Consider the following 27,563-nt stretch of genomic DNA (forward strand, 5'->3'; position numbering starts at 1 on the left):
AGAAAAACTGTGAATGTATTGTAATCTGCATTGTTGGAGGGGGTACTAACATTGATTGATTGGTATTCTCATTGAAGTATCAAGTATCCCTAGTACCTTTTGCAGTGCCTTGCACCCATGTAGGCACTTACTTAATGTTTGTTGAATTCCTCAGTTGTGGTCCATCTTCGTGCTTACAAGGCATCATGCTTGTGTCCCTCTTGCCTTTTTCCTGTTTACCTTATATTTGGGAGAAGGAGGAAACTGTTCAGCTTGAAGATGGTTTATATTTTTTTAGATGGATGAGTATCATAGGGAATGTGTTAACATTGAAATGTATTTCCTAGTAATGATGGCATGATTTTTTTATTTCTTTAATAAAAATAGATTAAAGCTTGGATGCATTTCTCAGTGTTTTTTTTTTAATGTGATCAATGAACTGTTGAAATGAAGAAATTTTAAAACATAAGCCCATATGCTAGGCTGTGTTATAAAGTTATCAACAAGTGCTATATCAAAAGTAACTATGTAATTATGGGCAAGTCTAAACTTAAAAACAATTCCACGTGATTAGTTAAACCTAATCACGTGAAATTTTTGTCTTTAAAAAAGTGCTGTAATGTAAAGCCTCAAAGCTTTGTGATCTAAAAAGATAATTGAGTATGTTCAGTTTTTTATACCTCGTATGCAAATATTAGTCTCTAACCACTCACCTTAATAAATCTCTATGCCTTTTTGGTTTTAGAACAGGAATAGTCTTATTAAAATGCTTAATTCATGTTTGAGTGTCACTAAGTTCAGTGTATTCAAGGTCTTAAATTTATTTTTCAACCCAGTTCAAGAATCTTTTATCTTTTTAAAAAACTTTATTTTTATTTTCAGTTTCAGATTTTCTCCCTCTCACCTCCCCTCCCTCACCCTTTGAGAAGGCACTAAGTGTAATACACATTATACATAATACAGTCATGCAAAACATATTTCTGTGTTAGCCATATTCTGGGAAAAAGAAGCAAGAAAAATAAAGGGAGGAAAAAGTTCAATCTGTAGTTAGATTGGCCATCACTTCTTTATTTGGAGGGTGGATATCATTTTACATCATGAGTCCTTTGGAGTTGTGGTAGATCATTGTATTGATCAAAGTTACTCAGTCTTTCACAGTTGATTATTATTAGAATATTGCTGTTACTGTGTAGATTGTTCTCCTGATTCAGCTCACTTTACCTTGGATGAGTTCATGTAAGCCCTCCCAGGTTTAAAAAAAATCTTTAAATATGTGACATTAATCCAGAAAATTCTTGAATTGTGCAATTTTACAAGTAGGATTTATCATTAACATAGTATGCCTCATTAAATCTTTAGTTACTTGAGGTGACAGGATTAGAATTATACCTGTCCTTTTGACAAGCATATTTTTTCACATATTATTTTTATTTCCCATGTCATTTGTAGGTCATGGTAAAACTCCAAAAGATGCAGCCTCAGTTCGTGCCACACATCCTATACCAGCAGCTTGTGGGATTTATTATTTTGAAGTAAAAATTGTCAGTAAGGGAAGAGATGGGTAAGTATAACTAGCATACCTTTTTGTAAGTAAACTACTCTTGTACTTGATATGTTCTTTTCTGCTATTCACTTTTAAAATTATATAAAGTTGATTTACTCACAAATTTTATGTCTTAGTCTAATTTTTCTACTAAGGTATCAGATTAGACTTAGTTCAGTTAAAATACTAGTTCAAACTAAAAATATTCTGAAACAATACTTTGAGATATGATGGTCTTTTGTAGTTATGGTGTTGTCTTAGACTGTTTAGAACAGTTTTTTATTCATTGAATATTCAGAGTGTAAGATTGGAGTGAAATGGGAGAGAGAATTGTTCTTAGTACCTTCCTGTTGCTTTTTTCAAAATGATGTGGCTTGTAAGGTGTAGCCACCGTCAGATCCCTGTCCCCACTTTGTATTGTGAGGCTGTTAACCCCAGTGGCCTTATTATACCTAGATTTCTCTTTAGGGTCTGAGAATCCAAGTACTTTGTCAGGTCCCTTCTCCAGATTTATGGAAATTCCAGAGAATTTTGATATGTGAGTGATAGATACTTCTTCCCTAGATAGATCAGGAGATGTGCGTGGGTTTTGGCATCATGATCTGGACCATTGGGCAGATCCTCCCTCCTGCATCAGGAATTCTGTAAAGCCAACTTGGGATTTGAGCTGCCTAAATACATCTCTTGGATACTTAGTGACCTGTAGCTAATCTTTGAAAAAAGTGCTAAGCCAAAAAAGGGTTTCAACATCTACTCTTCTATGTTAAATTTGCTGAAGAAATGTATGTAGAAGTTTGTTCCTTCACTTATTTTTTTGAATTATGTAAGAGCTTTAAGGATATAGTAAATAGTTCATATTTCTAGGGGATTAATCTGTTTATTTTTTTCAGACGTGTTTTGAAATTGTTGACTAAAATTCAATTATTTGAAATAGATTATTTTGAGAGGAAAACTTGGAATTGAGCAATGACTTTCTGTAAACATTTAATGAGAAAGAGCAGCTGCTTGCTGGTCATTATTTTGTTGCTATCACAGCCTGGAGGTTAAAACCTCTTTTTGATATGGGATTATTTTAAGAATGTTTAGTTGAGTTTTCTGTAAACTGAAGTACATACAAATTTAGATTTGAGTTCTGTTTTAATCTGAGGCATGTTGGCAGCTGGATTTTCTTATAAAATAGCGAGTGAAGGGATAATTGTGAAATGTGTCTTGGGGAAGGAAAGGAGGAAGACAAAATGTTGATTTGAAAAAATTATAGCATGTGCATGTATATTTTTAAGTTTGCCTTGAATCAACATAAGAAAATATCAAGAGATGGCTTAGTTTATCAAATTTCTTTATTATGCTAATATTATGCATTTAAAGAAGTTCTTTCTATGTACTAAACTTTGTGTTTGTTTTCATTCTTAAGTTTCTGTAACCTATAGCTTTTGCTTGTGATTAGTTTCATAAAATTGATAGGATTGAAGATCATTAGAATGGAAGGGACCTTAGAGATCATCTAGTCTACTTTAGAGGCAGTGCTAGGTGGCGTAGTAGATGGGGCACTGAGCCTGCTGGAGTCAGGAACACCTGAGTTAAAATCCAGCCTTGGATGCCTAGTAGATGTATGACCCTGAGCAAGTCACTTAACCTCTGTCTGCCTCAGTTTCCTTAACTGTGAAATGAGGATAATAATAGCACCAACCCCTAAGGGTTGTGAGTACCAAGTGAGATAATATTTATTTGTAAAGCACTTACCATAGTACCTGTGCTTTTATTCCCTCCCACCTTCAGTACTTTCAGAGAAGAAAACCAAGCCCTTGAGAGGTAGACTTGCTCTAGGTGGGCAGAGTGGGGACCTGAACCCAGGTCTTCTTACGCCTAGTCTAATGCTCATTCCTCATGTAACTTATTCTAAACCAATATCTCTAAATCTTATTACAAGTTAAAAATGTTTCCTTTGTATCTATTTAAATTGACAGACAGACCAAATGTTTTTGTTTGCCTTATTCACAGCCACAATAATAATATCTGCTGACCATTTATATAGTGCCTACTATGTGCAAAGGAGAATGAGTTCTACTGGCTTCATTTTAATTTAAATGAGAAATTGTCACTTTAGGTTCCTTTTAAAAATCCTACCTTGGATCAGTTTTTGAAGCATACTATCTTAAGAATGCAGTTTCACAGTAGGAACTAGATCCATATCTAGTTGTGCATGATAATAAAATGAACAGAAGTATAAATAATTCAAAGTGTGAGGTATGATCGTGGAATTTATTTGGATTTGGAACATTTTTCTTTATAGTTGATTGTAAGTATGTAGAAATTTGCCACACTCCGCACAAAGTAATGAAGCCACTACCCTATAAAGATGTGACTTCTAGAAGGGTTTTGTTTTTCACTTTACTGTCTTGCCTTTCTGTTCTTAACCTCCATTGCTAGAAGTGGTGTACATCACCTGTTAGACTCATGCAAAATACCAACCACAGCAAGCTTGTTATTTTTCACTGAGTTTAATTTCTTTCAGTGTTATGCCTTTTGAGAATGATGGAAGATAATGTCTTTTAGTTTTAAAAGCCTTCCCTTCTATTTCTTGTTGGACTGTAGGCTATAATGTGAACATAAGGGATGGTGGTTGACATCAGCAAAATAGACACTAAATGACAGCGTCAGCAAGAAACTGAAAGTGAAATTTATCAAGTATGAATAGAAGTAGCATAGATGATCTACAGCTGACTAGTCATTCCTAATATTTTCTTTTTTTTTAATTTTGACTTCTCTCGCCTACTATAACATAGCTTTAATTTAGTAAGTAATACAAATATTGCTAGGTAATTTTTAGCATTTAAAGTGTCTAATTTATAAGTAGGCCACGAGACCTGTGAATCATATTGATGAAATAGAAAATTTGAGTGGTGTAAAAATTCAATCTGGAGTGTTATTGGGTGTGCTTCTATTTTAGTGTATTTCGCTCAGCAGTATACCTGCTGCCTTTCCTCAGGTATATGGCAAAGGAAGACTTTGGATATACAGTGAACTTTATTGTAGTGGGATTTGACCTCTGCACTTTTTGGGGAGGGGGGGAGGAATAATGTCAAGTGCTCCACTCTTGTCAGTAAAACTGATGAAATATTTCTTTATAACGAAAAAGGTTATGAAACGTTTCTTTAATGGTCAGTGGTCCAAACTTAAAATTTATAGTTACAAATTTTCTTCCTTGAAAGACAATCATTATTGAATTTTCAAATTGCCTAAAATGGAATTACTCCAAGTTTGCTAGGCTCACCTAATGTACTTCTAGGCTACCTTCATTATTTTGTGTTCTGTAAGTACATTGGTTTTTAATAGTGGCCTAAAAAAAGGCAAATTAGTTTCAAGAAAAATCACATAATACATTTCAAAGCCAAATGTAAGGGTTTTAAAAATTCTTATTTGTGCCCGTCTAAGTAACAGTGACTACTTGAGGGTAGATAGAAGATTAGACACACCTGTTCTTTTAACTGAATTCGATATTATAATGAGATAAGTGACATCCAAGTTCTTCCATATATTATACGGTTTCTAGCAATTTGTAATTAACAACACTATTACAGTTCTCCAGGAACCAGAGAAATAGCTGAATATCTATTTTTTTTTCGTATTCAGTAAATATTCCCTTAAAGTCTGTTGTCTGCTTATTAGCATTGTGAATTAAAATGAAAGTTGTGAATGTAGGGGCAAATGGAGTAGCATGCTAATATACCTTTTCTTCTTTTTTTTTTTACATTGACATCTTTTTTCTGTGTTGTTTTATTTCAGTGGATAGTTGGAAGATCGGGATTTGTTTTTATGGTGGAGGTGGTTAAAGAAATTTGAGTTGGAGGTGAGAGGATTGTAATTATAGTTGGCCAGCAGAAGAGTAGTGTTGTGAAGAACTCAGTTTCATCTTTTCTTTTTCATTGTTTGTAGCTTATCATGCAGTTTCTTTATGAGAAACTGAGTGAATTAAAGGAGAGAAAGGGGATAGCCTGAAGAAAATCAGAGAAAGCTGATGGAGAACATTTTGAGTAAAAATTACTGGAGGGAGAAATGAGCAATTTTGTCTGCTTACTTTACTGATAGACTGCCTAGAAAGGTAATAATACATGAGACTTTTGGAAAACAGATTGCAGGTTTGGCACAGAGGCATGATATAGTAGAGATGGCTTTCAATTATCCAGACGACCCAGAACACTTTTTTTAATGCCAAAGCAGAGCAGCTCATTATATTCATTCTCTCTCTCTCTCTCTCTCTCTCTCTCTCTCTCTCTCTCTCTCTCTCTCTCTCTCTCTCTCTCTCTCTCTCTCACGCACACACACACACACGCACACACACACACACACCCATCTTATACTCATTCACAGGAAGGAACTGGTTGCTCAGATGAGAATTTTAGGATCCTTATGTGGAAATTGTCCTCCATTCCCTGGTACGTGGTAAGAGGGAAGAAAAACTAGCCCTCAAGATAATGGTAGAGCAGATTTCAAAGCAGAAGGAAAGATAATCCCATGGTCTAAAATTATATAGGGGAAGTTGGTACTGAAGAGATTGCAGAATTTACAAAAATGAAATTATTATCAGAAAGGAAAATGTTAATGAGGAAGAAAAACAGGAGTTGACTGAAGAGACCAATTTGGATGCCTAGAGACCTTACTAACTTAAGTTTTAAAAAGGCATGTAAAGAATATGAAAGCAGAGGAGGTAACAGAATCTATACAAAATCATCATATGGTTCTGGAAAAATAGCAAAAGTGCCCACCCAAGTTCAGAATGAGTATAGGCGGGTGAGGAAAGCTTAAAACAACTTGGAAATTTTTAGCTACATTGGTAAGAGAAAGAAGATCACAGGCAGGAGGGATAAGATTTCCTCCCTGCTCTGGGAGAAGTTATAATGACTATGAGATAAGGCTTATAGCTGTTCCAGCTGTTTCTTTGTTTCTGTTTTCCCTCCCAAGGAGAATGACCTTTGGATTGGTAGGATAAAATGAAAATGGTCAAATGGGAGTTCTGTGGGATCGGAACTGGACTTAGAATTCCTTGTTTTAGGGAACTTGGTGAGGAATTTTTTCGTTCTTCAACTGGTGTTCTTAGAGAGTTGTCTGTAGCACTGAGAGGTGAAGTGATTTGCCCTTGGGAGGGTGCAGCTAGATATGTCAGAAGCAGTGCTTGAACTGTGGCTTTGGGGCCTGTTCTAGCCACACTCAGGAAGTTGATAGCCAAGATAAATAAAGCAATAGTAAGGGAATACCTACCTGCCCATGATGAAATTACCTGGCCCAAATGAACTACATCCTTCCTTGAATATGGAAAGACCTGGTGGCAGTAAGCTATGATAGGTGATAATGTAGAAGATTGAAGAGAATGGGAGAGATACTATAATTTTGGAGAAGGAACTTACATTCAGTAAGATATGGAATAATTCCAAACTCTCACACCTGACTGACTGGAAAGCTAGAGGGACCCTTGACAGAAATTGGTATGTTGGGAAGAGGAGTGAGTTTGAGGAGAAAGAGTGAAGTCTATTTTGGACATATTGAGTTTGAGATGTCTACTGGACATCCATTTGGAAATGCTAATTAGACAGTGATGTGGGACAGCCCAGGAGAGAGGCCAGGACTAGATATTAATGAATTAGATGGTAGCTCATCTGAAAATGATTGTGGAGTGTTAGTGGACTACAAGCTCAATATAGGTGAAAAGTGTGTGAAATGACTGCAAAAAAAATCTAGCACAGTTTTTAGAAATAAGGAAGTGCTAGTGTGTCTGACAAGGCAGCTAGGTAGTGCAGTGGATAGAACACTGGGCCTGCAGTCAGGAAGACCCGAGTTCAAATTCAGCCTCAGACATTTACTAGCTGTGTGACCCTGGGCAAGTCACTGTTTGCCTGAGTTTCTTCATCTGTAAAATGAGCTGGAGAAGGAAATGGCAAACCGCTGTAGTGTCTTTGCCAAGAAAACCCTAAATGGGGTCATGAAGTATCTGAAACAGCTGAAAAAAAAAAACCAAAGAGGGTGATGCAGTGGATAGATTACCTTGCCTGGAGTTAGGAAGGCTCATTTTCCAGAGTTCAAATCTGGCCTCAGTCACTAGTGGTGGGTCTCTGAGCAAGTCACTTAACCCTGTTTGCCTCAGTTTCCTCATCTGTAAAATGAGCTGGAGAAGGAAATGGCAAACCAGTCTTCTGTCTTTGCCAAGAAAACCCCAAATGGGGTCACAAAGAGTTGGACATAACTGAAATGACTAAACAAAGTTTGCCTGATTAAACCGTAACTGGTATTATCAGTTCTGAGTACCATAGTTTAGTAAGCACATAAGTTGAGGGCAACCAAGGTGCCTTAAGACCAATTATTGAAGGAACTGAACTGGTAATGTTTAGTCTAGAGAAGAAAAGAGTTGAGGGAGTGGAGCATGATAGTTGTATTCAAGTATTTGTAGGGCTGTCATGTAGAAGGAGTTTGTCTTGTTGGTTATAATTACCATGATGTTATCCTTTTTCCCCCCTCCTTTTCATTCCTATGGCTGCTATTCTAGATTACTGTCTCATTACCTCTTAATTGGATTATTGCAATAGCTTCCTAATTGATCAATTTTCCTTAGAAATATTCAGTTTATTTCTTTGTCTACAAAATAAAGTTTAGATTCTGTCCTGGCATTCAGGGCCTTTAGCAGTCTGTTTTCAATCTGTGTGTGTGTGTGTGTGTGTGTTGTGTGTGTGTGTTTCTACTTTTTTTTAAATACAGATTTTTATTGATGTCTTATGTTTTTCACATTTTTATAATTATCCTTCAGGATCTTTCTCCTTCCCCCTCCCAGAAAGCCATCCCATAAAACATAGTACTTTTTAAAGATTAAAAAAAAAAAAGAGAAAATCAGCACAACAGATCAATACACTGAGAAAATCCAAAAACACACAGAGTGTGTTACCTGTGGACCTCCTACCTCCACAAAGGGGGTGTGTTGGGAGTGTAATATTAATCCCCTCATTTGAGCTTGATCTTTATAATTTTGTTATTCGCTTTTGATTATGTTTCCATTAACATTATTGTAGTTATTGTGAACATTTTTTTTACTCTACTTCACTCTGCATCAGTTCATGATCTTTTCCCTGCCTCTGTGTATTCATCACATAAATAATTTCTTAAAGCATAGTAATATTCTATTATCTTCATGTACCACTCTTTGTTTAGACCATTCCCCAATTGATGGGCATCTACTTTGTTTCCAACTCTTTGCTATCATGAAAGTGCTTCTTTAAATATTTTGGTATGTATGGAGAATTTTCTTATCAATGGCCTTGTTGGAGTATAAGTAATAGAGTCTCTGGTTCAGAGGATCACTTTATTTGCATAATTCCAAATTGCTTTCCAAAATGGTTGTGCCATTTCACAGCTCCACCAACAAAGTATCAGTGTGCCTATCTTTCCACAATCCCTCCACCATTGACTTTTGCCATTTTTTTGGTCATCTTTGTCAGTTGGAAAGATGTAAGGTGAAACCTCAGGGTTGTTTTGATTTGCATTTGTCTTGTTAGTGATTTAGAGCATTCTTCCTTGTGGTTGTGAATACTTTGCAATTCTTTTGAGAACTGTTTGTTTATATCCTTTGACCATTTATCTATTGGGGAATAACTATTAGTCTTATATATTTATTAGTTTATGTGTCTTTTCCCAACTTCTTTTTCCTCTGACCATTTCTGACACTACTTCCTTTTATGTAGTTTTATGGTTCAAGCCAAACTAATTTATACTTTTAATTCCTCTTGTTTTTTCACCCTGATTTGCTCATATGGAAATGGTAATATACTTAGAAGGCCACTTTTCTAAATTTGCCCATATCTCCTGTTTAACTGGTTAATCATGGAAGGTTCTGTTCAAATTAGTTTACTCATCTGGAAAATGAAGGAAATCAGATGATTAAGGTTTCTTCTGGTTTTAAATCTATTGATCCTGTTGTAAGGTTCTACTACAGGTTCTCTTCTTTGAAAGCTTTCCTTATTTCTTTTTGAGAAGGTATTTCCCAACCCTTATAAACCATAAGTGATATCTCCCTCTGAATTCATATGGCATTTTCAAACATAGATCTAGCTGGAAGGCACTTTAGAGGCCATCTAGTATAGCCCACTTCGTTTTATTTATCAAATTTTATTGGTACCTTTTGTTTTATACACATTGATTTGTAAGTGTATATCTCATCGTGTAGAAAGTCTTCTTGTAACAGATTTTTTTTTTTAGGCAGTTGGGGTTAAGTGACTTGCCCAGGGTCACACAGCTAGTGTTAAGTATTTGGTCTGAGGCCGGATTTGAATTCAGGTCCTCCTGACTTCAGGGCCGGTGCTCTATCCACTTTGCCACCTAGCTGCCCCTCTTGTAACAGATTGAAAACAAAACAAATCCAGACTGTTAGCAAAGCCAACTAACCCATTGACTGCATTTGACAGGGATGCAACATTGCAAACCCATAGCTTTCCCTCCCTCCCCCCGCAAGAAGGAAAGAGGTGTATTTTCTCACCTGAGGCCCAGATTACACAAATACAGATTTTTTTAATTCTTTAGTTCATATTGTCATCGGCATTGCACATATTGGTTTCCTTATTTTGCTTCATTTAGCATAAGTTGATAAGAATATGCCTATGTTTCTGCATTCCTCATAGTTCAGTTTCTTATAATGCAGTAATACTCCATTACATTTATATCCCAGTTTGTTAGCCATTCTTCGGTTGATGTAACTCTGTTTTACAAATGAGGAAACTGAGGCCCGTAGTTAAGTTAGTTACCCAAAATGAACAGGTAGGGCAGAGCCAGGCTTTGAAGCCAGCTCCACATCCCAACACCCTTTTTACTGGTAGTACTACATTGCTTCTAACTGCCTTAGACAATTATGTAATACTTTGTCTTTGTGAATAACTTTCTTGGCCTATTAGTTTGAAAACTCTTTGAGGTCAAGAACTTTTATCTTTCTAAACCTTTGAAAGCCTCAAATTCATTTTTTTTTACAATTAATGCCAATTGTAGTCAGTAAATGAATGTTAAATTTAATATTCAATTGTAATTCACATTTACATAGTGATTTTTTAAAAGTTCTATTGAACAAATGTGAGATAAAACTGTGTTGCAAAAATTTGATTAATAAGTATTTATTGAATTGAGTTGCTTACCCAGAAAACTAGGTAGTGTAGTGTTGCAGTTAGTTTTCTGGTTTAACTGAGGTTTAACCAGGAAAAGAGGCAGCTAGGTGGTGTAATGGATAGAGTGCTGGGCCTGAAGTCAGAAAGATTCAACTTCGAGAATTCAAATGTGGCCTCAGATACTTACTAGTTGTGTGACCCAGGACAAGTCACTTAACCCAGTTTGCCTCAGTTTCCTCTTCTGTAAGATGAGGTGGAGAAGGAAATGGCACGCTATACAGAGATACAAGTATCTCTGCCAAGAAAACCCCAAATGGGGTCACAAAGAGTTGGACATAAATGAATGAAAATGACTTAAGAAAAAAAAAAACCAGGAAAAATCCTTTTGTTTCTATTCTTATTGTTAAAAATCTTTTTTAAAAATGTATTAGAACACTTTCCTGATCCAGTAAAGTATGTTCAATGCAGTTGAATCTGTATTTGAGTCCCGACCTTCCTAGTACCTGATGTTCATGTTTCTGACCATCACTTCTGGGCATATGGTACTTTAAATGTATGTAGGGGCTTTAAAATGTGTGTACTAATCTTGGAATAGGCTCAGGAAGTACCTTTCCTAATTAAATTCATGCTGTTTGTTTTCTTGTCATTTGCTACGTTCTTATAAATTAAGTATGTTTAGAAGAAATAAAGACTCATTTATATAGTGCTTTGAAATTTGCCAAGCACTTTACTCACCACTCTATGAGGTATTGGTTACTGCAGGTTAGTTTTAGTCTTATTTTACAGATGGCCGAAACTGAGGTTCACAGTTTAAGGAGTTTGACTAAAATCACCCAGGTAGTGTTAGAAGCATAATTCAAACCATGGTCTCTGCTGACTCCTCCAAGTCTAGCACTCTTTCAATTACTCTGCCTTTAGTTGGGTTACTATTAATTGAATTTTTATTTTTATATAAACACCTGGTCTTATATGATTTACATTAGAGATTGATCCTCCATTTTTGCAAAGATTTCACAAATAAGATTCTTTAAGTAGAGAATACTTACAGTATATTTCAGATGATTGATTTAAGAAGATATATTTGACAACTTCTAAAGAAAATATGTTGGGTAAAGTGAGGAGTACCTATAAACATAAATCTTAAGAATAATGTGATTTTCTTTTGCTTATATAAATGTGTTAACTTGGAATATAATAAATACATTTTTCTTTGGTTATTTTAGGAAATGATATTAAAAATAAAAATACTGTACTTTTAAAGGTAGTTTTGACTCTCATTCTCTGTATTAACTTGAAAACAAATTTACTAGAAGCTCAGAACTGAGAGTATTAAAAGAATTCATTAAAACTTTGCTTATATAATTATTTTTAAAAAAGCTTTAATTTTGTTTTGGAGACTTTATAGTCCTACATAGCTTATTTTTTTCCCCCAGTGGTCATTGTCAAGAGATTTTGTGTGTTTATTTGAATGGTCCTACATAGCTTATTGATCAGAGTGTTTGTGTATTTTTTTAAATGAACATACCAAAATCAGAATTTACAAAGTCAGTTAAGGGGAGTGATGTCAAAAAATTTAGCCTATTCATTAATTTTGCTTTGAACAGATACTTCCAACAATGGCCCAAACAAACCTTTACAAAGTATATTCAGTGAATGATTGTTTGCAATCTAAAAGATTTTTTACTTTATAAGAAGTTTTACCTAAGGTTCTTTTAACTAGTGAGTTTCTATGGTGCATTTTAAGCAAGATTTTCACAATGTTTTAGAAACCTGTTAAGATATGCCTATATTCTTTGTAATTGGCAACTTTTGTATTGATTTCAATCATACTGAGTCGTCCTTCTTAGATGTAAGCATATAGTATTCTTAAAATAGATGTCTCTTTAGGGGAACCTAATATATGAAAATAGATAATAAAGGGTGGTGATTTACAGTACAAGAGGATTCCTTTAAATAGTGAGCTCCTCTAATGCATTTAAGTGTTTGTTTACAGATCAGTAACAACTTGTCAGAAACTGAGGGGCAGAAAAACTTAAGGCTAAGGTGTTAGGAGGTCACTGCCAATTGAAGATCTATCTGAAGTGAAGATAAAGCACCTCTGAAATTTTAATGTAAGTCAGTAGGAAAGTGATGTGATTGGCAGCAATTTAGAAAACTTCTAGGCATTTATGTTAACTAGTACGTACTTGTATTAAACCCCATGGTCCTGGGTCCATTTTTTTGTTATTTTTTTGCTAGTTTGAGTCGTATTTGCTATCACAACTTAGCAAATTCCTGTTTTCTATATTACAGAGATAAGAAAGTGCCTGACTTAGTTTTTTATACTGAGGACCCTAAGACTAAATGGGAAGATTTTTAAAATGTAAGTTAGAAAATAGGATTTAATTTGTATGGTTTTGCTTTACATGTGGCTTCCCTCTGACTTTTGTAGGGTAGGAACGCAATTATTTAACCTTTTTCTCCCATAAAGAAAGAAAAGCAAAAAATAAAAACAAGAAAAACCCAAAACAGAAATCCTACCCCAACTTTTAAATATAGTTCACAGCATATAAAGGAGTAGCTTTATTAAAAGAAACAAGAATTGTAGTAATTTGTGAGGATTTAGTACCTATGGGATATAAAATACTAAGAAGTCAGGTTTTTTTAACAAGAAAATTACGAATTATTCCTGACAATGCAAAATGATAAAATTATTTTTTTTAACTATGTTTAATATTGTTAAGGGAGTGATCGTCTACTTAAAAAAAAAGAAAGCGGAAGGAAAAAATGACAAGAAAGAATAAGGTTATCTCTTTTTGATTTAATTTAATTTTAGTTCTGATAAAATCTCATTACAAAGAATAAGTGTCTTAAATTCTTTTGGTTTCAAATTTTGTTATGCTTCGTTTAATAGCCAGTAATTGATTTGGACCTGGAAACCCTAAAAAATATTTTTAAGTTTTATTGCTGCCTTTTTTGTTTTTACCTCTTGCTTCCAGGTATTTCTAAACCCTTCCCAGTGTACCTTCCCTTGTAACAGAGAAAAAAAAACCAATCAAGTAAATATAGTTGACCGATTGGTCTGTGCTTGTAACAGAGAAAAAAAAACCAATCAAGTAAATATAGTTGACCGATTGGTCTGTGCTGAAGTCATATGCAAAGTTTTACAGCTGTAATCACTTAATACAAAAAACTCTCTGCCTCTAAAAAGGAGGGAGGCAAAATTTCCTTATCTCTTTTTAGGAGCCAAGATTGGTCTGTACAGTTATCCTGGCCACAAGGTATTTCTGTTATTCCTCCTTAATTGATTCCTATTCTCACCACAAAAACTATTCCAAAACTACTCTGCCCTCAACAGAAAGCTCTCAACAGTTCTTCCTCCTCCTGCTCCTCCTCCTTGTTCTTTTTCAGCTGAGAACCTTTCATCTTATTTTGCCAGAAAAATTGAGGCTGTTTGACATGAGCTTCCTCTTCTTTCATTTTCTTAATTTAAAAACCCTTTGAAATAATCTCACACTCTCATCTTCCTTCCCTTGGCTCTTGACAAAGAAGAGGTGGGCCCCTATTGCCAAGTCCAATCCCTTAACATCCTGTGTACTTGATCCCATCCTCTCTTGTTTTCTTCAGCAGATTACAACCTAAATCATTCTCCCCTCACCCCCCTCATAACAAACTTTTTTTTTTCCTTTTTTGGTGAGGCAGTCAGGGTTAAGTGATTTGCCCAGGGTCACACAGCTAGTAAGTGTCAAGTGTCTGAGGTCAAATTTAAACTCTGGTCCCCTTGACTCCAAGACCGGAGCTCTACCCACTGTTGCCACCTAGCTGCCCCTTCCCCTCACACGTTTTTGTCTCTTTTCCCTATCAATTAGATTCTTCACTACTGCCTTAAAAAGTGTCTCCTCCATCTTTTAACAAAGCCTTCACTAGACAAGATCATCCTTTCAAGTGCTATTGTCCTATATCTCTCTTCTCTTTGTCAGCCAAACTCGAAAAAGTTGGCCTGTGCTATCTGCCTATACTTTCTCTCTCTCTCTCTCTCTCTCTCTCTCTCTCTCTCTCTCTCTCTCTCTCTCTCTCTCTCTCTCTCTCTCTCTCTCTCTCTTATATATATATATATATATATATATATATATATATATGTTATACTTGTGCTTTATTCTGTCCTCATCCTTTTATAGTCTTGCTTCTCACCTTATCTTTCAGTTGTATCTACTCTCTCCAAAGTTGCCAGTGTTCTCTGAATTTCCAAAGCTGATGGTCTTTTCGCAGACCTAACCCTTCTTGATTTTTCTGCTGCATTTAATACTGTTGACCACCCTTTCGTTCTAAATATTTTCTGCCCTCTGAATTTTCCTGATACTGTTTTCTGCTTATGGTCCTACCTGTCTGACTACTCCTTCTTAAATCTCCTTTGCTGATATATCATCTGTATCAAACCCTTTAACTGTGGGTGTTCCCCAAGGTTCTAATCTTACACCTTTTTTCTTCTCCATCCGTGCTTTGTCTTGGTAATCTCATTAGCTCCCAGGGGCTTAAAGATGATATTCACCAAATTTATACAGATGACTCCTAGTACTTTCTCTTTATCCAGCCTTTATCTGTTCCTTCAGCTTCAGTCCCATATTTCCAACTGTCTATTGGACCTTGCAAATTAGATGTTCCAGACACATCTTAAACTCAGCATGTCTAAAACTGAACTCATCATCCTTCTCACAAAAACTACTCTTTCAGGCCACTGTTTTTGTTGAAGGTACCAACGTCCTTCTTGTGTCTTAGGTTTGTAAGCTCTGCATTATTCTGACTTCACATTCCTCTTAACCTCTCATACCCGGTTATTTGCTCAGTCTTTCCATTCTTATATTCACAACATTTCTTGAATCTGTTCCCTTCTCTCCATTCACATAGCTACTTTACTTTAGTTCAAATTCTTATTCAGGGTCTCGCCTATAATTCAGTAGGCTCTTTAATCAGTCTCCCTGCCTCAAGTCTCTCTCCAACCTAGTCTATCCTGTAGAGCTGTGAAAGTAATTTTCCTTAAGCACAGATCTGACCATGTGACTCCTCTCCTCAGCCCAATCTAGTGGCTTCTTCTAGGATAAAATTTAAATTCCTTTGTTTAGATTTTATTCCACCTGGCTTCCCAGCTTCATTGGAAATTACTCCTCTTCCCACACTCAGCAATCTAGCCAAACTGGTCATCTCTCTGGACCTCATACATGACACTCCTTCATCTCCCACCTCTTTGCATTTATACTGTCTGATCCCCATGCTTGGTATGTACTCCCTTCTTACCTTTGCTAATAGAATCTCACTTTTCCTTTCAGATGCTGCTCATGCATCATCTTCTGCATGAAAAGCTTTCCTGATACTCCCCCTCCTCCAGTGGCTAGTGCCCTCCTTCCACAACTACCTTGTATATATTTAAAATGTCCTTGAATATAGAGATGTTTTCTTTCTTTCCTTTTGAATCAGCAGTGCCTAGCACAATGCCTGGCATGTAGGTGACACTTCAATGATTGATGGAATTCAGTCAGTTTTTATTATTTGCATTTACATTGTTGTCATTATTTGTGTATATTGTTTTCCTGGTTCTACTTAATTCATTCACTGTCAGTTCATGTGAATCTTCCTATACTTCTGTGAATTCATCATAATAATAATAGTTAACATTTATATACCACTTACTATGTACCAGACACTGTGCTAATAAGCACTTTGCAGTTATTTCATTTGATCCTCACAACAATCCTGGGAGGTAGGTGCTATTATTACCCCATTTTACAGATGAGGAAACTTGTCCTCATATATTATGGCTCAATAATAGTACATTATATTTACATGACACCATTTCTTTATTCACCATCTATGGGGGTATCTCCCTCCACTCCCTTCTTTGTTATACAGAAAAGTGCTATGAATATTTGGGAAATATTGGTCCTTTCTTTGATCTTCTTGAGGTGGATGCCTATCAGTGAGTGACATCTCAGGATCGAAAGGCATAGATAATTTAGATTTTTTCCCTCATACTTAGAAATTTTCCACAAACTTTTTTATGATGGTATTTTAGTTTGGAGTGGTATTGTTAACAAGATAACCCTGATTGATTTTTTGTTTTGTCTTTTTAGACTTATGGGATTATAGAAACTTTTGTAATAATCATATAATAGCATATGTTTGAAAAATAAGAAATTCTACACGGACCATAGTATGAAATCTTTGGGTCATGTATGGTGGGGTGACAGTAGTTTTTTGACTTGTTTTCATGATGTTTCCTGATTTGCAAGAGTCTGGTTTTGGATAAATTTGCTTAATTTTTGTGGGATTTGTTTTAAACTTTGCATAAAGTGAACCAAGGTGATATTATTTGTCTCATATTACTTGCGCTGAAGCAAATTTTTGAGATTCCACAACCTTTTTTATTCATTGTAACACTCAAGTAAGTGCTTACAAAATACCTCCGCTATATTTCTTGTAGAAAGAGGGAAGAAGCAACACTATGTATGTGTTTGTGTGTACTATACATACATATTATATATAAATATAATGCCAGTATGCTTCAAGAAGACCTTAGAAGCACTAAGTGCTCCACTCACCTAAAATGAGTACTTTTTATGTTGAATTTTGGGACCGGAATTTAAAAATGCTGAAGTATTATTTATCATCTTTGCATAAATGCTGCTGAAGTGTTGTTTATCATCTTTGACATGATTGGCAGTGGGTAGAAGTAGTGCTTTTGATTTCTGTTTACCCATCTTCCTTTGTGGTGCCTGCATAACTACTAATATATTTAGGTAGGTGTGCTCCTGTGCTCCTTCTCCCTTTTTGTCATGGCTAATCTTATTGTCACAATGAAATTACAACTAAAATGAAAATTTGTGTAAGGAATAGGAAAATCAGGAATTTTTGATTTGTGAAGCTTTGCTGAGGATTCTCTGTATTTGTTTTGCCAATTCAGACATAAATCTACTATTTCACATGTTGGTTCAGATACTATGTACTAGTTTGTTTTGAAATAACATTTGTCATATGCTTTCTTTTGAACTTTGTGTGTTCAAACTTAATGAACAAAACAGTGCTTTAGATAACCTCTAATGTGTTTAAAGTTTGAATTTTGGTCTTTTAATATCTTATCTGGGTTAATATTCAGAAAATTTTCTTGAAGTGTTCTCAGAAGCATAATTGTCCATGTTTAATTTTATCTACTTTTTAAAATGGGAATGCAAATGTTTTGATGAGGGAATTGAAGGATTGTTTTATTGGAACATCTCAAAGTTTTCTGTATGCTTAATTGAAATGATTGAATTGTAATTTTATAAAGCATTTTCTTTAAAGGAAAGATTGGAGTGTGAGGAAGTGTGACCTAGGGAAGAGGAAGAGGGAGTCTGCTATTCATCACCTCTGTTTCCTTTATTTCAAAAAACATTTTTTTCAACCATCAAAATTCTTTCTCTTCTCACTCCTACTATCTTCCCCGCTCTCCCAATTGAAAAAGAAAGAAAAAGAAAACACCAACTACAAAGAGGTATAGTCAAGCAAAACAAACTTCCACATTGGTCATCCTCCCCTTGCCATGTGCCCTGTATTCTGCCCTGAGTCTTCCAACCTCTCTGTAAAGAGATGAATTTCATCATTATTACTCTGAAATTGTGATTGGTCATTACACTGATCAGAGTTCCTAAGTGTTTTAAAGTTGTTTGTCTTTACCATGTTATTGGCATTGTATAAATTATTCTCTTAGTTCTGCTTATTTCACTCTGACAGTTCATACAGATATTACCAAAGTGTTTCTGAAACCATCTCTGCCATCGTTTCTTACAGCACAACATCATTCCATTACATTGATACCATTGCCCAGTTGGTGGGCACCCCTCTGTTTCCAATTCTTTGTCACCATAAGAAGAACAATGGATATTATTATATATCCTTTATTTAGAGTTGTTGCTTTGCCTAAGACTTAACTCCCTCAGCTAAGCTCCCCTCCGCTCGGTTGCCCTCTTCCTTTTCTCCTTTCCCATCTATTATTTCTCTGTTGAGTGAGATGTATTTCTGTATCTGTGTGTGTGTGTGTGTGTGTGTGTGTGTGTGTGTGTGTGTGTGTGTGTGTTTAATTCCCTCCTTTGACCACTTCAGATGAGTAAAATTTAAGTGTGAATTGCCACCCTACCCTCATTTCTTATTTGTATATAAACGAGATTTTTGCTAACATGCCCCAGTTTCATGAGGTTGTTTTTTTCCTAAAATTTCTCTCCTTTTCTTCCTCTAGTGTATTTCTCTTCCTCTTCTTTTTCATCTTTTTTTTTTTTTGAGATTACCAAGACATAACATAACCTCTGCTAGGTCTTCTAATTAGACTTCTCTCTGTGACCGCAGATGAAGGTAGGGTTCATAGGAAACACATGTATCATCTTTCTCTATTAATGTAAACAGTTTATTCTTATTTTTAATCCCTTATGATTCTTTGTTCATATTTACCTTTTTTCATTTGTTTCTCTTGACTCCTGTTTATACTTCAGCGTTTCTATGCAGTTCTGATCTTTTCATCAGGCATGCTAGGAAATCCTGTATTGTTAAAAGGCTGTTGTTCACCCATAGGATTCAGTTTTGCTGGGTAAGTTAATCTTGGTTGCAAACTTTTATACTTTGACTTCTGGAATACTGAAGTCCAAGCTTTTTATTCCTTTATGTGTTGGCTGCTAAGTCGTGTAATCCTGACTGTAGCTGCTTGCTATTTAAATTCTTTCTTCCTAACTGCTTACATTATTTTTTTCTTTGACCTGGAAATTCTAGATTTTAGCTATAATGTTCTTGGGAGTTTTCATTTGGGAGACACTTTCAGGAGAATAGTCTTTCTGTTTCTTTCCCCTCTGTTTCTGAGATCTGGCCAGTTTTTAAGATTTCTTGAAATAGGATGTCTATTTTGTCATAGCTTTCAGGTAGTTCAGTGATTCTTAGTTTTTTTTCTCCTCAATCTGATTTCTAGGTCAGTTGTTTTTGCTATGAGATACCAAGATCTCAGGGACAGTTCACGCTGGGATCTTGAAAGATTTTACTATTCAGTGGTCTGATAGAGGAAAAAAATCTTATCACTGTCCTCTTCATCTGAGTTCTGCAGGTTCCTAACCGGGGTTTGAGTCTGACCAAAACAGGCCTATTTGCCGGTCCTGTTTGGAGTTTCAGTAGACTGCGAAGCTCTGATGATTCAGAATGGCAGAACTGTGACTTCCCTTTGTTCTGGGAATCTTGTCCTGGTTATTCCTCTCTAGGTTTCAGATCTGATTGAAGGCTAGAACTTGAGACCCTGATCTGCTCCCTCGGGTCTGGGCCACACACTGCTTGAACTTGGTCTGAACTTGTTCTTTGCTCAGTACATAGGTAGGGCCTGCAACCTTTCTTCACCCTGGAATACCGCCATTAGGCACAATTTGTCCTGGATCTATCTCATAACTTGGTAATGAGTGACAGAACTACCAGCTGGTGCCTGTTCCTGCATCATACACAAGTTGAAGCCCCTCTTTGCTGGATCTGGTACCTCCTTTTGCCCTGGTGCATAGCCTCGTCTTATAATGTTCCACACAGTGAGCTTCTTTATTCTCAGTGTCAACAGACGTCTTCCTGGGCTTAACTGATCTGGAAAAATGATGCACTTTGATTTTTTTCTTGGATTTCCCAATCAGTATTTGGTCTGGTGCATTTCTTAGATCTGTTTGGAGTACTTTTTTTGGGAGGGAAGCTTGCTGTACTTGTTCCTGCTATTATGCCATCTTGTCTGTGCCTCTCCCTCTGTTTTCTTAGAATAGTAAGTTGTGAGTTCTCATGCTGAGAAAGAGTAAATGAGTGAGAAAGTGTAATGGTAAGTTAGAAGAGAGAGGAAGATCAGAAAGCCACTATGGAGAGAGTGATATCATAAAACAATTGCCGTACAAAAATAAGGACACTGTTGAAGTAAGATTAAGTATACAGGAGTTCCAAAGTTCTCTGGCTTTGACCAGAAACATTCAGCAGCATGGAAGTAGGAAATTAGCATGTAATGAATATAACTCAGGGTTGGAGTTTCATAAGGTGAGATTGTTGCTAAGACAAGGTGGCAGGGGTTTAAGGGTAGCTGATAGCGTTTGGTTGATCTAGGTTTCAGACCATGAAAGGAGGTTAATGAGATCAGAACAGGAGTGATGGATTAGGAGAATAGGGAGGGAAGGTAGAGGTTACATTTAGGAGGAGTGAGGCAGAGATTAAAGGATTGGAGGTTATGATATGAGAGAAGAGTTGTGCCATTCTGGCAAACATGAAAGTAGAACTACTTTTGGTGCTTGGCAGGGCAAAGGTTTAACAGTCTATGTGTGTGGCTGAGGTGCTGTGAAGGTGGAGAACATGGGAATTTAGGAAATGGGACTGAAGGTCAAGAGGATATTGGGAGGGGTCATCATCATGTAAATCAAAAGTCCTTATGATATGATGATAGGAGTTAAGGTGGAGTGGAAGTCTGAGCTATTCTTGAACTCCTTGAAAAAGGAGTTAATTCTGGCATTATCTGTGAATTGATTACTCAGGTTAAATGAACTTTCTTATAAACTAGGTGCTAAATCAATTTATGCCAATGGTAAGAAAAACATAGTATGGCAAAATGATCTTTTGAAGCAGTCTCCTGAAAATTAGCAATGACATTTAATTCCATGAATGTTCTCTGACCATTCCTTTAAGTTTCTTTCTTTCTTTTTTTTTCAAACAGTTGAAAATTAGGGGGAAAGAAGATTTCCTGAATTGCCTATACTTTCAGTCTCAGTGTTTTAAACATTTTGTAAACTTATAGATTGTTGTTATGGCATATATACATATATTTGTGTACATATCCACAATCTTCTATCTTTCCTCTCCTCCCAAAAAGAGAAAATCAAATAAGCTAGATCTATGCCTTAAGTCAGAGGTGTTAAGCTTGAAACATACTAAGATTTATTTGGGAGATGACTAACAAGACAAATAAGAACAATGCAACATAGATAATGTTAATTTGTGGTTTTTCAAAGTCAATATGCACAAAAACTTTTGGGAAAACAGTATGGCATAAACTAGGTATAGACCAACATTTTAGATTATACACCAAGATAAGGTCAAAATGGGTATATTATTTAGGCATAAAGGGTGATACCATAAACAAATTAGGAGAGAATAGTTTACTTGTCGGATCTTATGGAGAAGGGAAGAATTTATGACCAAACAAGAGAGAGCGAGAATTACAAGATATAAAATGGAAAATTTAATTATATTAAATTAAAAAGTTTTTGTACAAACCAAACCAGTGCAACCAAGATTAGAAGGAAAGTGGAAAACTGGGAGGAAATTTTTATAGCCAGTGTCTCTGATAAAGGCCTCATTCCTCAAATATATAGAGAAGTCAAATTTATAAGAATACAAGTCGTTCTCCAAATGATAATAGTCAGGCACTTTTCAGAAAATGAAATCAAAGCTATTGATAGTCATGAAAAAGTGCTCTAAATCACTATTAGAGAAATGAATATTAAAGCAACTCTGAGGTACTACCTCATACCTATCAGAATGGTTAATGTGACAGAAAAGGAAAATGACAGATCTTGGAGGAGATGTGGAAAAGTTAGGACGCTAATGCATTGTTGGTGGAGTTGCATTGTTGGTGGAATTGCATTCTGGAGAGCAATTTGGAACTGTGCTCAAAGGGCTGTAAAACTGCATACCCTTTGATTAAGCAGTATCACTACTAAGTCTTAAAAAGGGGAGAGGGATGAGTACCTATTTGAACAAAAATATAGCAGCTCTTTTTGTGAATTGGAAATTGAGGGGATGCCCATCAGTTGGAATAGCTGAACAGGTTGTGGTATATGATTGTGATGGAACACTATTGTGCTATAAGAAGTGACAAGCAGGTTGATTTCAGAAAAACCTGGAAAGGCTTACATGAACTGATGCAAAGAGAATTGAGCAGAACCAGGAGAACATTGTACACAGTAACAACAATATTGTGTGATGATCAACGATGAATGACTTAAATCTCAGCAGTACAGTGATCCAAGAAAATCCAAAGGACTCATGATGAAAAATACTTTCTGCCTCCAGAGAAAGAACTGATGAAGTATGAATGCAGATCAAAGCATACTACTTATCACTTTATTTTTTTCATGTTTTTCCACCCTTTTGTTCTCATGATAATATAGAAATATGTTTTGCATGATTGCACATATATAACCTGTATCAAATTGTGTACTGTCTCAGGGAGGAGGTGAGGTGAGGGATGGAGGGAAGGAAAGAATTTGAAACTCAGAATTTTAAAAACCATATGTTAAAATGGTTTTTGCATGTAATTGAGAAGAAATAAAATCTTATTCAAGGAGAAAAAAAGTTAATATGCAGCCCACAGGGATCCAGTTCTATTAGAGTTTTTTGACACCACTGTATTAAAGGAATTTTGCACATACTTTTGCTTTACAAACAACATCGATAGAGATTGCATGTGTCTTAGATGGTACTCATGATTTAATGTGACCAAAAATATTCATCACTTGGTGGCCAGCATTCTGGTGATGAACCTCTATGAATTTAGTTAGGTTGGTACCAGAAGCCCTACTCCAGTGGAACAGAGGTGATGTGACTTGGATTCCTGAAAGCTGGATCAATGGAGTCCAAGCCCTAGGAGGTCTTACTATGCTGGGAAAGTTTTGAGTATGAGCCCAATGATGGATGGTATGTCTGCCATGTTAGGACCAGCCTAGCTGAATTTGATGTTGAGAGAATGTGAAATTCTAAGCTTTACATTTCCCAAAAGAATTTTAGTATTTTATTTGAGGTACTCAGAGTAAATATTGGACAAGTTGCTTGAGGTACTCAGAATAAACATTGGACAAGTTGCATTTGAACAAATGAACAAGGTATATGAATATTAAAAGTGGCTAATGATAACTTGGTTGAGGTCCTTTATCATGGCACTTTAGTAATTAAAGTAATTTTGTAATTAAAATGTATTAGTTGGAATCCAAGAACAATGTCTTGTTCCAAACCTAAAATAGGATACTTTCTAGAGATTCCTAACATCGTGCTTATTGCATCAAACTCATAAACACTGCAGTACCTCCTCAGTGAGATCTACTCAAACTTGGCTATTCATATGAGAAAAAACAAGTAAATGAATATTATATTATTACAGCTGAAATTAGTTCACAGTTGGATAGATAGCCGTGAATTAGACCATCAGTACAGACCTTAGGAACTGCAAATGGGCAGCATTCTGAGGGTAGAATTGGGAAGAGATCCAAGCTGGATCATATTTGGGAAATTTTATGGCATTTTCAGTAATTTATTAAATAATGATGAAAGCTGGATCTATATTGTAGTTTAAGTTTTATAAAGCACATTATCTCACTTTTGATCTTCAGAACAAGGATCTCAAGCTATTCTTTGCCACAAAAACCAATCTTTTAACTCTTGATTTTTCCCTGTGATGATATATGGCTATAAATCATGGAATAGCATGGCTTCAGAAGAATAAAAAGTTAACCCCTTCCCCTCATTTTCAATTGAGTTTTTTTTTAAACTTAACTTTAAAAAAGAATGATTATTGTAAAGGCAGTGCAAAGACTGAATGAATGAATGAAAAAGCATGTATTACGTGTTTACTATTTGCAAAGCACTGTGCTAAACAGAAAATTGAGACTGTCCTGCACTCAAGGATCTCATATTCTAATTGAGGAGACAACATTTATAAGAGGGATCAGATGGAAAGATCCCAAGTCCTTAGGGTACATCAGTAAAATAGAAAGGAAAGCATCTCCTTTAATGTAATTTCTGCTGTAAGACCTATCTGTTTCTGATGTTGAACGGCTTGACAGTGGCAAGGCCTTTGGTGGTAAGAATGTTCTTCTCTGGGGCTTCAGAGCTGTTGATGCTGAGGAGGCTGGGCTGCAGCACTAGCAGTAGCAGTCACTGGGTCACATCTCCACAGGGCCTGCTTCCTGAGATGACTAGGGGCTGGATGGGAAGCAAGGCAGCTCTTGAGCTCAGGGTCCTGGGCTTATATCTCTATCAGGGTCTGAGGAGAGGTGACAGTCAAGGTGATGACCTTAGCTTGATTTCCAGACTCTCAGAGAGAGACTTGCTGATGAAAAGTGGCATCAAAGACATACATGATTAGAAAAGGAGATGAGCCAGTTTAAAATGAAGGATAACAACAAGCAGATAGACAACTAGTGTGCTCCAGTGGTTCTTCAGAGAATATTAAAGGAGTCAACTTACATGAATTGATGCAAGTGAAGTGAGCAGAACCAGGAGAATATTGTACACAGTAACGTACAGTGATCAGCTGTGGATGACTTGGCTATTCTCAGCAGTACAGTGATCTAGGACAGTTCCAAAGGACTCATGATGAAAAATGCTTCTACCTCCAGAGAAAGAACTAATGAAGTCTGAATACAGATCAAAGCATACTACTTTTCCCTTTACGTACTCTTTTTATGTTTTTCCCCCTTTTGGTCTCTGTCTGCTTTCACAACATGACTAATATAGAAATAGTTTTGCATGACTGCACATGTATAACCTATATTAAGTTGCTTACCATCCTGGGAAGGATGGAGTTGAGGGAGGGAGGGAGGGAAAGAATTTGAAACTCAAAAATTTTTAAAAAGTGAATGTTAAAACCTTTTTACATGTAATTGGGAAAAAATATTATCTAAGAAAACATTTAAAGGGGTAAAAGGAAGGTCTCTAGTATATACGGTAGATCTTTGCTGGGGGATTTATTATGACGTTTAGACAGTTGTAGTAGCTGCACAGAACTTGGGGAGAGGGCCAGGAAGTGAGGGAGAGGTCTGATTCTGGGGAAGACAAGTAAAAGTTTACTTATGAACTGAGGGACTCAGGGATAGAGCCAAGGCTGTAGTGGGGATTAGGTATTGGTCCTGGTTAACAGTTGTTTTCTTATTGGCCAGACTTGATTATTCTGTCAAAAGGCCGGGGGAGGAATTTATGGTGTGCAGATAGGAGCAGTGTATTTTAAGATTATTGGAAGTATGTGTGTGTTTTGCTGAGGATCTCATGTGTTGTTGCAGATACTAGTAAAGATGAAGACAATATTAAACAGTGGCAAATATTGTGGGAAATTTTAGTTTTATTACTGCCCTATCAAAGAAGTCTAAAATTAGATTTCTTTGCATTTAAACTTTAGTTTTCCAGTCCCCCCTCCCAAAACTTCTGAATTTTCTAAATAAGTAGGTTTTTTAAAAAGTATTTTTACTTTTCAGCATTTACTTTTATGATTTAATAAGTAGGTTTTTATTTACATATATAGCTATTATATCTATATTTTCCCCACCACCCACTTGATTTTATAACTAGATCTTATTTTGAACACTGTGGATATATTGCAGTAAGTAAGGATTTGTAAATGGGAGACCTGGGATTTAGTCTTAGCTCTGACTGCATTATAAATGGCAAGGAAGAAAGATACAATGTTAAACCAAAAAATTGAATTAAGTAAATTTGTAGATCTATGTTAGATTAGTTAGTAGGTTAAGTGATTGACATTGAATAGATTGTTAGGTAATTGACAGGTGGAGGGGAAGGGAATGGCCTATAAGGGACAGTAGGATTGTTCATTAAAAAAAGTAAGAAATCAATTGTTTATAATCTTTTCTAAGGGATATTTTTTTTTAAAAAAAGAGGCAGTCTCCTTAGGTTTGAGTTATGATTAATGAGTCATATTTACTATTCTGTTCCTGACTAGCCTCCTGTCTTCTTTGGTACCTGAGGCATAAATTTCATCAAGGAATGGGGTTCTGCCAATGCTAACAGTAGATGCTAGGCCAAGAAAATAAATTGGGGCTCTAGTGGGTAATTTTTCCTTTACCTTCTTAGAGTAGAGGTATTCTGAAATTTAAAAAGAGAGTACTAAGTGAAAATACCATGTTTGTCACCTTGCAACTACTACTTTTTTTGTTCTTCATTCCTTGGAGCTTTCTCTTAAATATAGGATCCTAGGTGTTCGCTTGAAGGAATCTTGTCCTTTCTTCCCATCTTTGTTAATCAGGTGTCCCTTGTTGCCAAAAACTTGTTTCCTTGATTTCATATTTTCCCATGTTTTCCAGCAGATTGTCCTTTTAATCATATCCCCACCTTCTCCTCTACTTCTCTATTGGCTCTTTCTTTGCTGCCTTTAAATATGCCCAAGCCTCCTCCAAAGGCCAAAACCTTTCACTAGACCTTAACGCCCTCTCAGGCTGTAGTCTTTTCTCTTCCCTTTCCTTTTTCCAAACTTTTGGAGGAAAAATATGTAAACTTACAGGCCTCTATTTCTTCCCTCATTATTAAACTTTTTGCATCCTTGCTTCTTACACAACTGCCGCTGCTCTCTTCAGCTATCTTTGAATTGTCATATCTGATGGTGTTAGTAATATTCTTATCCTTCTCGACTTCTTTGCTGCGTTTGTCACTTGATCACTCTCTACTCTTATGTTCTCTCTTTGGGTTTATATGATACTACTTTTTCTGGTTTTCCTACCTGTGTGATGGCTCCTCAGTCTTCTTTGCTGTCTCATCATCCATATCACACCCCTTAACTGTGGGTATTCACAAGACTCTATCCTGTGCTTTTTTTTTTCTTTATCTGTTCTCTCTGGGTTCTCAGCAGCTCCCGTGGGTTTAACTATTTCATTTCTATTATTGACTGACTGAATCACAGTTCTGTATATCTGGTAGAAATCTCTCTCGAGCTCTAGTCTACCATTACCAGATACCTAGTAGACATTTCAGGCTTGGTATCTCATAGCCATCTCAATTGTCTCATGTCCCAAATAATTCATTATCTTACTCCCAAACTTCTGCATGTATGTTTATGAGATCACCATTCTTTTCATTCTCTCAAGTTCTTAATCTCGACATTATTCTCAGCGCTTTATTCTCTTTTACCCCATACGTCAAAT

General features: G+C 36.0%; 1 protein-coding gene across 3 annotated transcripts in view; it reads left to right on the forward strand.

Annotated features, from left to right (window-relative positions):
• RANBP9 (RAN binding protein 9) overlaps positions 1 to 27,563 on the forward strand; it is an 88,430-nt gene that overhangs the window by 16,550 nt on the left and 44,317 nt on the right. For all 3 annotated transcript variants that reach the window (XM_020986779.2, XM_078153586.1, XM_078153587.1), the window contains exon 2: positions 1,429 to 1,540. In XM_020986779.2, the coding sequence (XP_020842438.1) occupies positions 1,429 to 1,540 (112 nt within the window). The remainder of the gene's footprint in view (positions 1 to 1,428; positions 1,541 to 27,563) is intronic.

The sequence above is a fragment of the Phascolarctos cinereus genome, unplaced genomic scaffold (genome assembly GCF_003287225.1).
Source record: "Phascolarctos cinereus isolate Bilbo 61053 unplaced genomic scaffold, phaCin_HiC Scaffold_4;HRSCAF=312, whole genome shotgun sequence".
Taxonomy (NCBI): Eukaryota; Metazoa; Chordata; class Mammalia; order Diprotodontia; family Phascolarctidae; genus Phascolarctos; species Phascolarctos cinereus.